At 42.7% G+C, this 16509-nt stretch overlaps 1 protein-coding gene across 4 annotated transcripts in view; it reads right to left on the bottom strand.

Annotated features, from left to right (window-relative positions):
- ASPG (asparaginase) overlaps positions 1-12658 on the bottom strand; it is a 44585-nt gene extending 31927 nt beyond the window's left edge. For 2 of the 4 annotated variants that reach the window (XR_005955853.1, XM_041476384.1), the window contains exons 1-5: positions 12434-12658; positions 7495-7624; positions 4800-4911; positions 2021-2146; positions 482-565 (exon numbers count right to left, since the gene is read on the bottom strand). Coding sequence is in view for 3 of the 4 variants with exons in the window: in XM_041476384.1 (XP_041332318.1) it covers positions 482-565; positions 2021-2146; positions 4800-4911; positions 7495-7624; positions 12434-12596 (615 nt within the window). In the remaining variant the exon portion in view is untranslated. The remainder of the gene's footprint in view (positions 1-481; positions 566-2020; positions 2147-4799; positions 4912-7494; positions 7625-12433) is intronic. The other 2 variants (XM_041476382.1, XM_041476383.1) reach the window with 2 other exon arrangements.
- Positions 12659-16509: the final 3851 nt, after the last annotated feature.

Below are 16509 nucleotides of genomic sequence, written 5' to 3'. Positions count from 1 at the left end.
CTGAGTTTTGAGCTGCACAGCACAAACAGCAGGGACTATGGAGGTACCTCCATGTTCACTAGGTGTATCACTCTCAACACTTCAGTCTTCAGGAACACAGCTAGAAGACACTCCTACCAGTTCTATAGTGACTGGAGAAGTTCACAGTAACATTCAGTTAAAAAACAGACTTTTTTTTTTTAAAGTTAAAAAAAAGTGCTTCAGATCCCACATACTTGCAAGAGAACCTCCAGTTTCATGTCTGCCACAGCATACAATTCAGACTTGAGAGTCTTTCTAGATTGTGTATGGGCCAATGGAATATGACCAGTGTGAGAACAGCACGTGCTTTGCCATGCAAGCACTGTTACCTCAGTTGGAATCCATTCATCTTCCTGATTAAGTGCAATTCCTGACTGCCTACCGGATATTTAGTGAGTGTTTGTGTCCTGGCTAGAGGGAGAAATGCAGATTCTTAGATGGTCTTCCCAGGCAAACAGACCTCAGGAATCACGAATTGCCCAGCCATCAGCAGTGCCCCCAGAAGGTTGTCTCGGCCGTCATTCTGCAGCTCATAAATGGGCACCTGAAGAGCAGAGACTGGAATTACACCCTGGCCCTTATATAAAGCCTACACAGCAGAAAAAATGAGTCCAACTTATGCAATACAAATACATGAATAATTTATGTACCAATGATTTATGACAAAAAAGTTTTCCTTCTTCACCCAAACTATTTTAGACCACAGCAGATGGCAAGACTTCTCTCTCTGCTTAACAGAATTTTGTAATTTAAGTGCTTAAAAACTAATACAGAGATTTTTCTAATGTGATCAAGAATATTAACACTGGTTCAAAAAAAATATAAAAACTAGCAAGTAGGCATAGCTAAAAGTGACTGAGCATAGGAGAAGTGATGATAGAGAGAAAAAGCAACACCCCCAGAACATACAGAACTGTCACTACGGGCTTCACAACAGCTCTCTTGCACCATCTTTCCTCACAGCATAGTAAAACTGAGCCAGCAGGTTATTACTGACAGAAAAGGGCAAGATTAAAACTAGAAATTTAGTTTGCTGAGTGATCATTTCCATGCCTTTTCAGACTGCTTCTTTATTAAAAGAGAGTGCTTCTTTCAGCAATTATTAAAAAAGAAAATCACATGCTCCCTTGCTGGATCATATGTCAGATAGATCTCCAAGCAATAAAACCAAAAAGAAAGCAAAACCTTGACTGATGTATCATGACTAGGCTGCTCCACGTCAAGACAGCAAGTGGGAGCCTACTCCTTCCTTGACTTTTGTATTTTGACTTCAAATAGACCACATGTGAAAGGGAAGTTATGAGATTGGGGAGGGGAATTTTACAATGTGATGTTTCATCTTTCCTTTGTGATTAGAGCAGTATTTTACACTCAAGCAAGCTATTCTAGTAAGACAACCCCTCCCCCTCAGACAATATGCAAAGGGCTGATCTCCAGCTAAGAGAATGAAAATTAATAAATGTAGTCTTTAGAGGAAAGGAAACAGACCATATTAGATGTTTTATGGAACAGAAATGATCAAAAATGCATCCAATGATTTATTTTTTTAAATTATAAAGAATGCAACAATGAGTAATGTAAGCTGAGATAACAACTGATGAAGTAAAAAATACTAAGCTTCAGGGCTTTTGAAGAAAAGAAGACAGCTGACAGCCAGTGGCCACCTGAGGCTGGAAAAATGCTTCTCATATAAACCGATTAATACACAATGGCCAATGACAGGCTCTTATGTCTTTCTCCGAAGCATCTGGCCCCAGCCATAATGAACTCCTGGTCTGATTTGGTACAGAGTTGTGAAGTCATTAATGATAAAATTATGGGGCAGATCCTCAGCCAGTGAGCCATCATTTCTCACTCATTTCTGTCAGCGCTGTGACCATTCATCCTGGCCAGGGGCCTGTCCTGCACTGCTAAGCTGTACAGTGATAATCAGTATACAGCCAAGTTCTGCAGATAAAAACCAAAAATGAGGATTCCTGCTTCAAATTAATTCCATTACCTGAGATCCTGTCAGAACAATAGTTTTGCCCAGGTTCTCACACATGAAGGACAGGGCTGAAGCTGTGTACGCCATAGTATCAGTACCGTGCAGGATCACAAAACCATCGTACTTCTCATAGTGCTCCTGCAGGTAGAGAGACAGTTTTCACACTGTTAAGGAAATGCCCTGGCACCAGCAGGTGAGGTACACAGGGCATTACTTTCACTGATGCAGGCAATAGCACAATGCCTTGTAGGGTACTGCACACACAACTCCTCCTAAACTTACCCTGTTTCCAGTTTAAACACAATTAAGGGTTAATCGGACACTGAGCACTAGAGCTAGTAATTCTGATTATGGAACAGTCAAAGAGATTCTTCTGTGTATACATATTAATGCAGCGTTTTTAAACCAGAAGACTCCTAATTAAGAAAAGCTTAGCAATGGCTTTAAACAGGAATGTTAACATATGCAAATTAGTCGTATAGTCTGATGTCTTGTTGCCGCTTTTTCTTTAGGGATTACACCATTTACAGGAACAGATTAGGCAAACCAGGGCTATCATAATATAGGGGAAAAAACAATCCGTTTAATCCATGGCAGACAGGCAAACTACCAGTGTCAGAGTGCCCTCTTCTGATGGAAAGCCATCCTTTCCACAGCAGAACCTGGGGGAGAGGCTTCTTGTTCATTAATGGACATTCACCTGATGGTTTTTGAGAATGCCCTTTACACTACCAGGCACATGCACTATCAAAATGAATCTGCATACAGTTCCACACAAGAGGTGAGGTTTGTTTTTTTTAATGCAAAGCTATGAATCACACTCCTCATCCTGTGAGAATAGTTATCTGCTGGCTTTTGGAAGAAAAAGGAATTGGTTCAGCTACTTTAAGAATGATGGACATGGCAAACACTGCAGGGAGAGACACTAATGTCTCTGATGTAACTTGGTAACGTGGAAAAGATTACACAGAACTCTAAGCAGATATATGAAGTGCCAGCATGGGGAGGAAAAAAGAGGTTTAAACAAGATTTCTTTTTAATTATACTCCTCATGTTAGACTAGGCACACACATGATAATAAGACTTTGGCACCTCCTGATAATAAAGTCATGTCCAAACTCATTTGTAGGTTCCTACATGTCCTTTTGCTATTTCTTCACTGATACTCATATCTGTCTACCTGTTGCTACCTACTGGAAGTTTCAGGGGGTTTCTGCTTACCTCTAACAACTGAGCCAACAACTGCCAGTGTTGCAAGGTTTTTCTGCAGGCCAAACACAACGCGATGCAAAAACTGTGCTGCAGCCATTCACCAAGGCAGCAACAAGGTTTCAAGAATGGCCAAGAAATAGTCACCTGTTCTCTCTAAATCAGTACACTCACAAGTACTTTCAGACCTATGAACCTTATCAGATGCAAAAGAACATAGTTTGGTTTAAGGTTCATAATGGAAAAGATCAGGTTGCCAATTAAGGAGATATCCCACAGAAACATCTTGGAATGTTTTAGTCTGGAAAATCATCATGTAACAGCTGTGGCGGTCAAGTGTCCAAGATGAACACAAAGTGGCAGTGTCTGTACAAAACCTGAAGAGTTGAAAAGGGTTTATTTTTTTTGCTTTCTCAGCAATCTTCATTTGGATTACACAAACTGGGCATACAGAGAACCTCTGTACAAGAAAAAAAACCCACTTTTTTGTAATAAAAACTAATATGCTAATAAGGGGGAAAGGTAAATTCTCCCCTGTTCAGCATGGGATTGCTGCCTTCTTTTGGCCCTGGGCTTTTCCAGCTGCACCCCTGCTCCACCCTAGAGACTTTCCATGTACACACCAGCCCCATCTCTTCTCTGCCTGGGCAAGGTGCATTTAATAGGACAAGCAACCTCCCAAGTTTGGTGGTTTCAGGATGCTGAACCTTCAGCATCATTCCCTGCATTGAACTGTTCACTTGCATTGCTAGAGCGTGGTGGAAGAAGGGAATTTACACTATAAAGCCCACTATCACAGAGTGGAAGAGCAGTATCTTCCTAGCCCCACAGTTACTTATTTCTGTCAGCTATGTATGAATTCCTGGTGTGAAGCATTTGAAGTGTTTTGCAGTTTTGCAGTTTTTTAAAAAGCACGCAGCTAAGTTCAGGCAAGGGACAGGAGCACAGAAATGCTGATTTTTTTTTCTTAATTCTAGAGAAGGATGTAATGAGTTTATCTATTTATGCAGAAATATCTAGGGCTTTAAACATTTTCCACTGTGGGAAACCTCACCATGGCAGAAATTTTTTCTACTGGTTGCAAAGTTAAAGGTAGTCCAGTCCATGTGTGCCCAGAGTAAGAAATGCATAAAGACATTAAACTATTTTCTATGTCAACAGCCAACTATTAAGCTATTTGAACACTCAAATGATGTGTAACTAAGCAACCTTCAGCTAAGTTACCCACACTTAAGGATTTATTCAACATTTTTGGACAGTGAATTTAAGTCAATGTTTTAGGACATTTCAACCTACATATTACATACCTTATTCAATCACAGCTGCAACTTTATTTTATTGTATGGAATTATGCCATGGCTCATTCTTGGAAGAACAATGTAACTTTAAGGAGTTTACAACATTTTCAAATGAAATAAAAATTCTGCAAACTCTGCAAGCCACTAAATAAGGTACTTTACATTTAAAGAAACAAATAGATATGTATAGCGCTACTGAATTGTTTTATCTTCCTAAGTATACTAGATATACTCCTGGTTTTGTCTAAGTGAAAAATGAATTCTTATCCCACATCACTGTATACCTCAAGTTTCTTTGCAATTTTGGCCCAGTCATCTGGTGTCATGTTGGAAGAGTCAAGCAGTGGCGAGAGCTCAAGGATTGTGTAAAAAATTCTCTTGTTTTGCTTGGAGAGACTATGAAGAAAGAGAATTGGAAAAAAAAAATCTTAATGCTAATATCAACTCATCACTTCTGATTTTTTCTTTAAATCAGTAGTTTTCACACTTTTCCTCCCCATCCCCCAAATCTAGGTGAAAAATGTCTCAAATCTGGAAATTAAATTCCAAGTTTAGAAGTTCATGGCATGATGTAGTTTAAAGCATAAATACCTAAATTTAATTTAATAATAAATACAACTTGGGAGGCAGACATGGGTGGTTTCTGGGCAGTGAGTTCACATTGCTGGGTCATGTCCCGTCTCTCATCCACCAGCACCCCCATGTCCTTCTGGGCAGGGCTGTTCTCCATCTGTTCATCCCCAGCCTGGATGGATACCAGGGCTGCCCTGACCCAGGTGCAGCACGAGCACGTGGTCTTGTTAAACCTCATGAGATTCACATGGGCCCAGTTCTGGAGCTTGCCCAGGTCCCTCTGGATGGCATCCCACTCTTCAGGTGTGTCAACAGCACCACTTATTTTGGTGTCATCTATAAGTTTGCTGAGGCTGCCCTCAATCCCTCCATCCATGTCATTAATGGAGATATTAAATAACACTGGTACCAATATAGACCCCTGAGAAATACCACTTGTCCCTGATGTCCATCATGATTCTGAACCATTGACCAACACCTTCTGGCTGTAACCATCCAATCAATTCCTCGTGCACTGAACAGTCCCACCCATCAAATCCATCTCTCTCTAATTTAGAGAGAAGGATGTTGTAGGGGACCATGTCAAAAGGTTCACAGAAGTCCCAGTAAAGCTGTGCTAGCTGAAATCACCTTCCTGTCCTCCATGTGCCTTAGCAGAGCTTCTAGAAAGATCTGTTTCATGACTTTCCCAGGCACATAGGGGAGGTTAACAGATCAGTTGGTCCCATAATCTTCTTTTCTATCCTTTTTGAAGCTGGGTGCAGTATTTCCCTTTTTCAAGTCACCTGAGACTTCTAACAAAATCTGTATACTCATTCCTCCTATCAAGCCTCTAAAACTGCTGTGTACAGCAGAGAGAGCATTTAAACAACGTGTTTAAACTGACATCCTGTACCTAAGAAATCAGACTTCACATGAAAAACTGCCTTGCTGGATATCACATTTGCACATGCTAAGAGTAACTTTGGAAGTCAGCTGAAAATCTGTGACAAGAAAGCTCTCCTGAGAATGTGCTGTTTAAATAAAACATGATGTCCTGATACCAGAAACCAGCCCTGTCTTCAACTTCTGATGCCTCTCTCTAAAAAGAGATCATGTCATTCTTCTTACATTGACGTTACACACTGATATACAAAGTTCACAAAATTTTCTCCCCTCAGGAACTCACAATATTTCTCAACCACCTAGTTAAAGTATCACTTGGCTAGCACAAAAGACAAGATGGCAAATTGCCACAACTAACTTCCAGAAACAGCACTCAGCAGTGCCAGAAAAACAAGACAAGTTTAGTTTTTAAACCTCAGGTTTTTTTGATGTGAATGATTGTTTTAAGCTTTTCTGGTTTTCAGGGAAAGATGTGCTAGGAGAAGTATATTTAGGAATTACATGGGTGTATTAGTGTAGTTTTGTTATGTTTCTAATCCCTTAAGTATTTAAAAGTTATTCAAGCACCGTGTCATAACAGAGCTCCATTTTTCTTAGGGTAAGCATCATATTTAACACAAACTGTATATTCATATAAATACTACTGCACCAGGTGTCCATTAGTTTTGCCCTTTACTCCTTTTCCTGCTATCTGCCTTTCAAGTGGTTACTTTTAAAAGTTTTATAGAGACCTCAATACAAAGCAGAAAAAAATTCATAAACCTTTTATTTTCTTTGAATATCCTGGTTTTCTCCTTAAAGATTACTAAATATCAATTTTCACTCATATAGAAAACCAGCTATGGTCCCATTTATTTTTGAACAACTGTGTAAAATCATCCTTTGTGCAAAGTTAGCATGTTTACAGGGGTACAGTTATTCATCACAGTTAGAGAATATTTCATATTATCATACTGCCCTCTAGATAAAACCTATAAGCTTATTAACCATTGCCCAGCAGTTAAGAAATAATGCAGATTAATTATAAGCCCACTGCTTATTATCGTAACGTTGCATAAATTTGGGAAAACAATCAGCTTTTAGGGCTTTTAAAAACAGAAAGCCTGCAGAATTAAAGCATGAGGCCTATTCACAGATGCATTAATTACATGCTACTTTTTCAGACATGCTGAAGATAATTCACATGGAGCTGTATATAGTTTTCAAAGTTTGTGTAGAATACTTGTATGTTTGCACAGCAGCAAATTAATATACAAAAAAAAAAATAAAAATCCAGGAATAGACTGCCCAGAATGTTTACTTGTTGCCCAATTTAAAAGTTATTTCTCAGGCAGTTCTAAGGAACTTCATTGCAAATATATCCAAACACATATTTTCTATCACATCAAACACGGTGGACTTTTTTCTTTTAAACTAATATAAGCATTTTTGCTAATCTCATTATAGATTCTTCATGTCAAATGTCTAGAGATGTAATTACCTGAAAAAGAACAAGATACTTCCTCACCCTTCTGTACTTACGGGAGCACCAGTGTGTTCTCTGGGAATTCATGGGAGTTGTTCAGTTTTGTTTCCCGGGCATACTCCTCATCGTGCAGCATCGGCATCGTTTTCAAACTGCTTACTAATTTATTGGCCTCAGGAGCAAGACCTTAAAAACAAAGAATGAAGGAAGTAAATAAAGGAGCACGGATGGAAGGGAGGGGCATGGTAAGGAGGGAAGTAGACAAGTTACACAGCAGTTTGCCCATCCTTCCAAATTAAACAGTCTATTGCCAGTTTAAAACCATGAAAAATGAACATAACTAATAAATACTCATGCAGTTATTCTTTTCTCGACTTGAAATAGATATTTTATTTAAGAGAAATAATGTTTCAAATCTCCTCCACACCAAACATTTGTGCCTTTTACCCATTTTTCATTGTTGCTTGTCTGCAAATACTTATCAGAAGCAGAGACAGGAAGCCAATTTGCAACTGTAGCAGAAAGCTACCATTCTCTTTCACATTTGCCAGAGCTATTACTACTATTACTACTTAGTAATAGTAGTAGAAGACTTAAAAAGCACCCAGTTGTGATACATACTAGGTACTTTCCACTAGCAGGTTTAGGACTGAACAGCTGAACTGACAAATGTTAAAAGTTGCCCAAACCTCTGAACAGAAAACATTGAAAGCATGCATGCATCTCAAACTCTGCTCTCCCTCTCCCTGCCCGTGATGGGTTCTGTCTGTGGCAGGGACCCTAAAACAGCTGCTGTTTAAACTAGCCTAAGAACATGTTTAGTGTTTGGTGGACCTGCAGGTGTCCTGGTTGCAACCAGGTATTTCAAAGGGAATCTGCATGTTGTTCTCTGTTAGCCAGAAAGGCACCTAATGTTGTGATGTTACAGTCCTCAGCATCACAGAACTGAGTTCACCTGTGAACCTAACCTTCAACTCATCTCCCAGTATGTATTCCCTGTTTCAGGAATGATAGTGACAGTCCTGCCGTCCAGAATCAGGAGCCTCCCTGGTTTCCTGAAGTCTGACTTCTTGAGACAGTTTTCTTGCAAGGATCTTCCAACAGAGGTACTTCCTTCTGGACTTCAAGATTTTACTGTCAAGTTCAGTTTAATCTCAGTGTTTCATACCAGCTGTTTATATGGCAAACAAACCATTAAACCACATTATTCTACTTCTGTTAGTTCTTCTTAGTTATTTCTAATTTGAAGCCAGGGAATTCTATCCTATTTTCTAGTTCTGTTTATTTAAACATGATTCTCATCCAAGTTAGCACCTCTAATTATTTTTGGTTCACCTTCAAACAGCAAGGTTTATTTCAAATACTCAAAACCCAGAGAATACTTTCAATAGTATTTCTAGCTTTTTCCATTTACTTTCCAAGCTGATGGAAAAATCCTTAAGAACTCCCTGATCTCCCTCCTGGCTTGTCTTAAATTAAGAAGGAGGCCTCTTCATAGCCAACTTCCTCACAGGACAGCAACAGCATTTGAGTGGATTTCTTTGGATTACTGCCAGAATACTTTGTTTTACAAAATATACTTTCAAGCCTTGGATGTTTCATTCATTCAACTATAATCCCTGCTTTTCCTATTAAGGATGTTCCTAGCTTAGTCACAAATGGCCACTTCTGCCGTGCCTGGGCATTGAGTCATTTTGGCTCAGAAATGTAGCCCAGTTTCAAGTGTTTCCTGGGTGTTTTCTGATTATTCTTCTGTTTGTCCAGTGTTCATCTTGCTCTGCATATTGACAGTGGATTCGACTGTTTATTTTTTGTAGTTGCCACAGGAACTGGAGAGCTGATGTACATTAATGTTCTTTAATCTCTTCTCTATAAACGGCAGTTCCTCATCTCTTAATCACAAATCTGTCAGGATTTCTCCATAATTGCTTGCACTGAATGTAAACCTTTTTTTTTAAGGCATTCTGCAGATGCATCCAAGAAGACCCACTTACAACCTAGACAGCCCCCTACATGCATCCACGTTCAGCAGCGATTTCTGCTTTACAGCTTCAAGAAGCAAAAACGGGGGAACTCAACTGCAACGGTTTTAAGAACACTTCTACTTTACTACACATGGAAAACAGCTTTTGTGAGCCAGGCTTGTTGACCAAGTATGTGAAACACACCCCTGCAGAGAAGAGGCAGGCTGTGTGACTTGTCCAAATAGCTGTCATCAACTGCTGTCCTGTCCCTTGTCAGCTGGCCAGCCCTGGCAGCACAGAGCAGGTGGACAAAGGCAGAATGGCAAACAGGCCAAGGAGTACAATCATGGTTTTGTCTCACCTACTGTCCAGGACTCTGCTTTTCACTCTGGTGATATAGATAACACAGTTATAGCTACCTGGCAAACGAGATATCCTGCAACCTGTGCTGCTGCAAAGAACAGGGAGCAAAAATATTAACTGGAGCAGCTACATTACTTGGAGCTTTCAGAAGTGAGGTACAAAGATTTCAAACAGGAAAAGGTTTGGACTACAGCAGCCAGTCCTTTGGCAATCTAGAATGTCTAAAAAAAGACACATAAATAACTAAGCTACCTAAGTAGACTATTCCAAGATGGGTAATCTTTCTAAGGGTGTTTACCTTAGTTCTACTTGGATTTTTTGGGGTTTTTTTCCTTATTACAGGTAAAAGCTAGGAAAGAGACCTAGCCCACGTGCCCAAGGAAAAGATCTTCCTGAAGGCACCAGCACAAACTTGATTGAAAGATCACTATCACAGTAACCTCACTCTGGAGTGCAGTAAGGTTCTTTTTCTGAAATGAGCTACTGATAAGCCAAAAGAAACTAATGTAGGAGGAAATAAGTAGGAGTAAGAAACTTTAAAATTGCACTGAAGTGGCTGGACAACAAAAACATGAATACTGAGAATCTGCACCTGAGTCTGGTTGTTATCCAAGTCACATAAACTGAAACAGTCTAGTCATCCTCTGAAAATGGCTCCTGCACAGGTAACATAGGTGTGCAGAAATTCCAACAAGAATTTCCAAGATGTGCTGGAGTTGCCAGATGAGCTACTTCTCTTCACCATGCTTGAAGTAAAACACTTGTAGTTCTAGGAAGGGTTGTAAACAGGCACTCTCCACCCACTGATAAATAAAAGAAATGAGCATCTATTGTATCTTCCCTTGAAGCATGCTGCCTTTCCCATGCCCTTTCACTAGCTTCAGTCTGAACACTAAAGACTGCCAAATATTCTGAAAGAGGAACTTTGGCTGCTCTGCAGCTAGATGTGGGTATGAAAAGCAGGTCAAAACCCCCCCACAGGATGCAGCAAGTCAGCATCATTGGATTATAACTGTTAGATTGTTTGCACATGCTGTAATGATTGACACTTGTTAAGCAAATAAAAAAAAAAAACAAGATGAGAAGAGGTTATAAAGTTCATTCATAAAAGAACGTGTTTATAATTTATTCAATTAAAAGAGGCATTTAGAAAGCTGAGGCAATAAAAGTAGGAAATTGTTTTAGTATAAACAATGCAAACTGAGAAAGGCAAGTCGGCACACGGCTTTGAAATATAGACTTTTTTTTTTACAACTTTGACAGATTAAAAACAAAGATGACAGCCATAAAAAACAAAGAACACCTTATAGTGTCTTTACTACAATAATAAGGATTAGCCAATCACAGTCTCCTGAGAAGAAAGGACAAGTATTTGAAAAAAATCAAGTCTAGGAAGCTCCAAGGTGAAGCCCCAAGTGTTTTAATCCTACCATAAGAAGCTGAGACAGTATTTCAGGCAGCAGCACAAAACTCTGTAGTTGGGATCACAAGTACCCATGCTTTTGAATCTAGACAGACACTTCCAAGCTGTGGAAGCCCTGGGATGCTCCACTGCCTTCCAAGTAAACGAGGAAAGAAACGAAACGTGTATTCATCAAAATTGGACTGTTTCCCTCTCACTCCCACTCCTTATGTTACCTTGTTTCCCTTTAATCCAATGCTGGCAAGCACACAGCCCTACAGCAATTCAGACCTGACTGAAATCCATTTTTTCCCTAGACACACTAATGGGTTGATGTTTTTCGTATCCCTTGGGATCTGAGCCCACTGAGTGACGATCGAGGGGTGGTTAGATGCCACTTCAACCAGCTGCTGGACTGGGGGCCTATGGAGGTGTCAGGTGAGTTTGGGAACCTATTTGCTGACATTTAGGGGCACCTAAAAACACAGAGCATACACCTGCAGGTACCTAAGAAGCTTTCAGATAAAACGCTTATGAGGCGTTATACTAACACATCTCAGTGTTCAGTTTTGGATGTAAACATTTTCCAGCTGCAGGGAGAGAGTCTGGCATACCCAGTTAGTATCTAGTTTGGGATATCTATCCAGTCTCCCCCTCCCTCGGTAAGGTAAGGCAAGGCAGAACTCTTCAGTGATTTCATGAAAGAAGGCAAGAGCTGGTGGGAGAGCAGCAGCAACCTGTCCCAAGACTGACACCACATCCGATCTCATCCTGACACCTGGCAGCTGCCACACTCGCATCCGCTGCGCCTGCCAGGTCACCACTGGAAAATCCTCGTCACGGCCGCCAGCTCCAGCGGCCCACGCTCTTCCCAGCAGGAATGCCAGGCACACGCTCTCTGGGGAGCCGGTGGCTGTGGCTCATTTAGGGCTAAAACCAGCGTGCATGACTAGCGCAGCTACGTTGGTTTCGTTTTCAGTGCGCGAGGTAGGGTAGAAAGGACTCGCGCTGCAGGAAACACGTTGTCCTCTGCCAAAAGCCGCTGCTGCTCGCTGTGACGCTCACAAGGATGCCCATCAGCTGAGCTACCGGGTGGACCAGCTGACGGGAGCCGGGGATTAGAGGGAGCCGCTCACAGCAGCGATGCCGCACCGCAAACCGCGCCGGGTCCCCGCGGTCGCGCCGTGCCGAGGCAGCCCCGGCCGAAACCCCACGGCCAGCCCCGCTCCCCGCGGCCAGCCCCGACCCCCCGCCGCCGGCCCTCACCCTTGACGTCCTGCACCATGCCGATGGTGCCGCCCGTGTTGATGACCAGCACCCGCGCCTCGGCCTTGGCGGAGGAGGCCGGAGGGCAGCCGGGGCGCTCCTGGGGCCGGGGCCGGGCCAGGGCTCTGAGCAGGGAGCGCGGCTGTCCTGCCGCCACCTCCATCCCGCGCCGCAGGATCCGCTACCTCCTGCCCGCCCGGACAACGGGGAGTTTTAAGAGGCGGGAGGGCGGCGGCGGGGCCGCCCCTTCCCGCTGCCCCGGGGGCGGGGAGAGCCGCCGTGCCTGCCCGCCCGAGCGCGGGGAGCGGCCGTGAGGGGCAGCGGGGCCGCGGCCGGGCAGCCCCGGCACCGCCCCCTGCACTTTGCGCGGCGGGCAGCGCCGGCCCGGGCGGACGCCAAAGCCCTTCATGCTTGAAGGAGAAGCCCAGAGCAGCGGCGCGTTCTGGGCCCGGGGAGGAGAGAGGGAACACAGGGCTCAGGGTCAGTCCGGGGAGAGCACCTTCATCGTCCTCTTTTTCCTCATTTCATCTTTTTCCTTCATGGGGAAGAAGGTGGGAACTGCTCCTGCTTGTCTGGCCTCAGAGGCGACTCCTGCCTACCCAGCGTCTCCCAGCACAGGCAGCGTGGCACCGGCAGCACCCCTGGCCCCTCCATTCCAGCATTCGAATCTGCACCCTCAGCTTCCATCCAGATGCATTCTTTTGAGGATCGGGCAGATGATCAGCTGTGAGGAGGCTGAACTTGTTTTCAAGGAAATCTGATGAATCTTTAGGTCTGTTGCCATAAGATTTGTTATTACTGGCTAACTGTAAAGTAAAATCAGCAAAGCAACTGGCTAAAACGCAGTGAGCCAGTTACTGGGGGCAGTACCTGCTGAGAAGCTGCATGAGCTGAGAAGCAGCTGCTGCACAAGTAGCCTGAGGCTGAACGTGTCACTGAAGTGCCCGAGTTACTCAGTACGTCAAAGGAAGAGCATACTTCCTGTAGGAACGTGGTAGAGTTGTTTTGGCTCCTGGTCATACGAACTTAATTTGTACCCTGCACTGCACCTTCTAAATGAAATGTAACTCACTTGCAAGGTAAAAATAAGGATTGTGGGATGGTCCAAGCACTATGACTCCAACAGAAATACATTTTATGTTTTCCCCCCAAATTGTCAATCTCTCTCTTGGTCTGAGTGGCCCAAAATGTGGCACAGAATTCCAGATGTGGTCCCACAAGTGCCGAGTAGAGGGCAGTAATCATTCCCCTGTTGCCTGCTGGCTGTAATTGTCCTGCTAGTGCAGCCCAGCCTTCGCTTTCCTCACTGCAACGACCCTTGGCTGCCTCATATATGACTTGTTCATAGGACCCCCAAACCCTTTTTGCACAGCTGCTACTTACATTTTTTTTTATCTATACTGTAGGCTATTGAACAAAACCCAGCAGTGTCTGAAGGTAGAAACAAACTGTGCAGTAACTCCAGCTGCTGGAGTATACTGTGTGTTACTGACACATCCACAACAAAATTTTCTAAGTAAACAAACATTGTGGATCTGCTGCAGGGAAACACTTTTTTTCAAAAGAAAGAAAAAATTACATCTAATTTCTCTTATGTATCAAAGAAGCACATTCCACTTCCTTCATACATTTCTAGCACAGATCTCAAAGCATCTTCATTCATTGTACTTTTCCCTGTGCTACTCAGAGTAAAAAAAGTAATCAAGATCACATGAAAAGAATGTGATGAAGAGTTTTAAACTCTACAGAAAGGTCATTTTAGGGTCTGTGGGACTCCCTCCAGAAAGAACAAAACTGAAGTTCCGTTTGAGCAGGATTACTAGAGTAGTTCAGAAATTTAACGCTTTCTTTCACAGAATAATCAGCTTTTGAAAACGTTTCTGATAAAAAAAATCCGTTTTTTTTAACATTACACACTGTTGATTTATTTGTTTTTTCAATAAAATTTTTTTTTCATTTAAAAAAAATCAAAACTGTACGCTATTAACTGCATACACCTAATAATCACTTTGTATGTTAGAATACAGAATTCTGAATGGCCTCCTTGGATTAGAGAAGTGATGTCAAGTGAATTACACAATGATGTCCAGAAATTACTCATTGCACAAACAGAAGGGTGAAGAACAAAGGACCAAGTGGTACCACGTCCAGAGAAACCAGTAACAGAATTCATAGGAATAACACTTGAATAAGAGATACTAACAATAAAAAAAGAAACAGTGGAGACGCCCAGAGAGCAACACATGCACTTCCCTGGAATGATGCAACAGGCAGCAGATTACCCAAGGGCAGAGAATTCAAGCTTAGAATTCATTTCCAGAGAAGAACTGATTAAATTATTTCTAATTGCTCAACAACAGACCCAGGCTGTGCATCTCAGAACATAAGCTTGGAAGCAACAAAAGTACTTCTCAAAATGTAACTGGCAAAGCTATATCCAAATAACTGATTTCCTTGCAAGCAGAGAAGAATGGTGGCCTTGGATGACTTAATGGACATGAATTCTGGACTTGCTGCAATTTTAAAGCAGGGAGTTTTGGAACAGAATAGCAAAGGGGCATTTAACAGAGAAAGGTGGTATTTAACGTTCCGTACCTCACAGCATCCCATACATGAGAAGGAACATTGATGGCACTCATTGTAAAGAGTTTCTGCCCTCACAGCTGGTTTGTTCAGGTCTTCACAGCTGGATACCAGCCCTAGAGTCTGTCAGCATGACCTTTCTGATGTATTTAACTGATGTTCATGAAGGCAATAGATTCTCCATATCTGCTGAATGAGCTTAGGCCTCCTTTAAAGAATTTCAGTGTCAACCAGTGGAAACAGCAGCAAGAAAGAAAAGGAGCAAGCCAGAAGAAAACCTGTTCCCTCTTTTCCTCTGCCTGCTGCAGGCAGAATAATTCTGCTTTAAACAAGATAAATAATGTACATACATCAAGATGGGAGGGAATATCATCTACCTGGGAGAGCATCAGGGAGCTGGAATGGTTTTTGGTTGTGCCGTAGGTAGATGGTGGTAGAAGATAATGTTTGAATACAGAGGAGTGTTGAAGACAGGGAAAATTATGAAAAACAAAGAAAGCTGCAAGAAAGTATCACTTGGTTCCTGAGCTGGTGCTTGAAAGAGGTGAAGGGCAGAGGAAGGTCAGGACTGGGCAGAGACTGACCACGTAGCAAAGCTTCAAGACTCTGCTTATGGCCTTCATCATTAAGGGCCACCCATAAAGCATTCTGGATGAAGCTGAAAAAGGAGCTGGGGAACAGAAATGAAACTGCTGAGGCTCTTAGGAGAGGGAGGCTGTTCCAAGGCAGGTGGTGCCTGGAGTGCCCAGACTCCTTTGAAGCTTCAGCCTCTGTCTCTCCTTCTTTTCAGAGTGCCAGCAACCTACACCCCGTGTCTGTGAGCTGTGCCAGCTGATAGCCTCTGTGCACAGAGGTTGCCAAAAGATGAGGGGAATGTCACCCCCAGTTCCTTAACTGATTCTTGCTCTGTTCTTCCAGGAGAATCACATTGTCAGGATGTGTCAGCAAAAGAGAAAAGGGTGTAACACAGTTGGGAATTTCACAATTCCTTCCCCAGAAGTGTGTGTGTAGGGATTAGGGTGCTTTCAATGAAGTCAACTGAGTCCTGCTGAGCCTGTGGCCACTTGCCCTGTGGCAGCTGTGCTCTCTGCAGGGAGTGCAAGTGGGAAAATCAAGGTGAGAGTGCATGTCAGTGTGAAGTGATCCATTTCCAGAGAAAACAGGACTGTCCTCCTTTAGCTGGGTGGAATTTTAGGAGGTACAGATGAGTGCATGTAGATCCTGCTTTGACCTTTCCTAGCAGTGTTGTGTTGCTGTTGGCATCTATTCCAAAACTTGTCTGTAGATTTTACAAGAGCTTTTGTTTAGAGTGCAAAGAGAGAATTGAATTACCAGGAAAAAGAAGGCCAGAGCTGGAATTTGAGTAATGGAGGGATGGTGACTTGTTGGGCCACAGTGAGTGCAGTGCCAGCAGGCTCTGCCTTGCTTGACCCCTGGTCAGGTGTCCCAGGCTTATTTACAGTGACCACCTCCTGCTGCTGAACTCTGACATG

The sequence above is a fragment of the Pyrgilauda ruficollis genome, unplaced genomic scaffold (assembly GCF_017590135.1).
Source record: "Pyrgilauda ruficollis isolate IOZ18807 unplaced genomic scaffold, ASM1759013v1 scaffold38, whole genome shotgun sequence".
NCBI lineage: Eukaryota > Metazoa > Chordata > Aves > Passeriformes > Passeridae > Pyrgilauda > Pyrgilauda ruficollis.
Note: the sequence above shows the minus strand (reverse complement) of the source record. Positions and strands in the feature narration are given on the sequence as shown.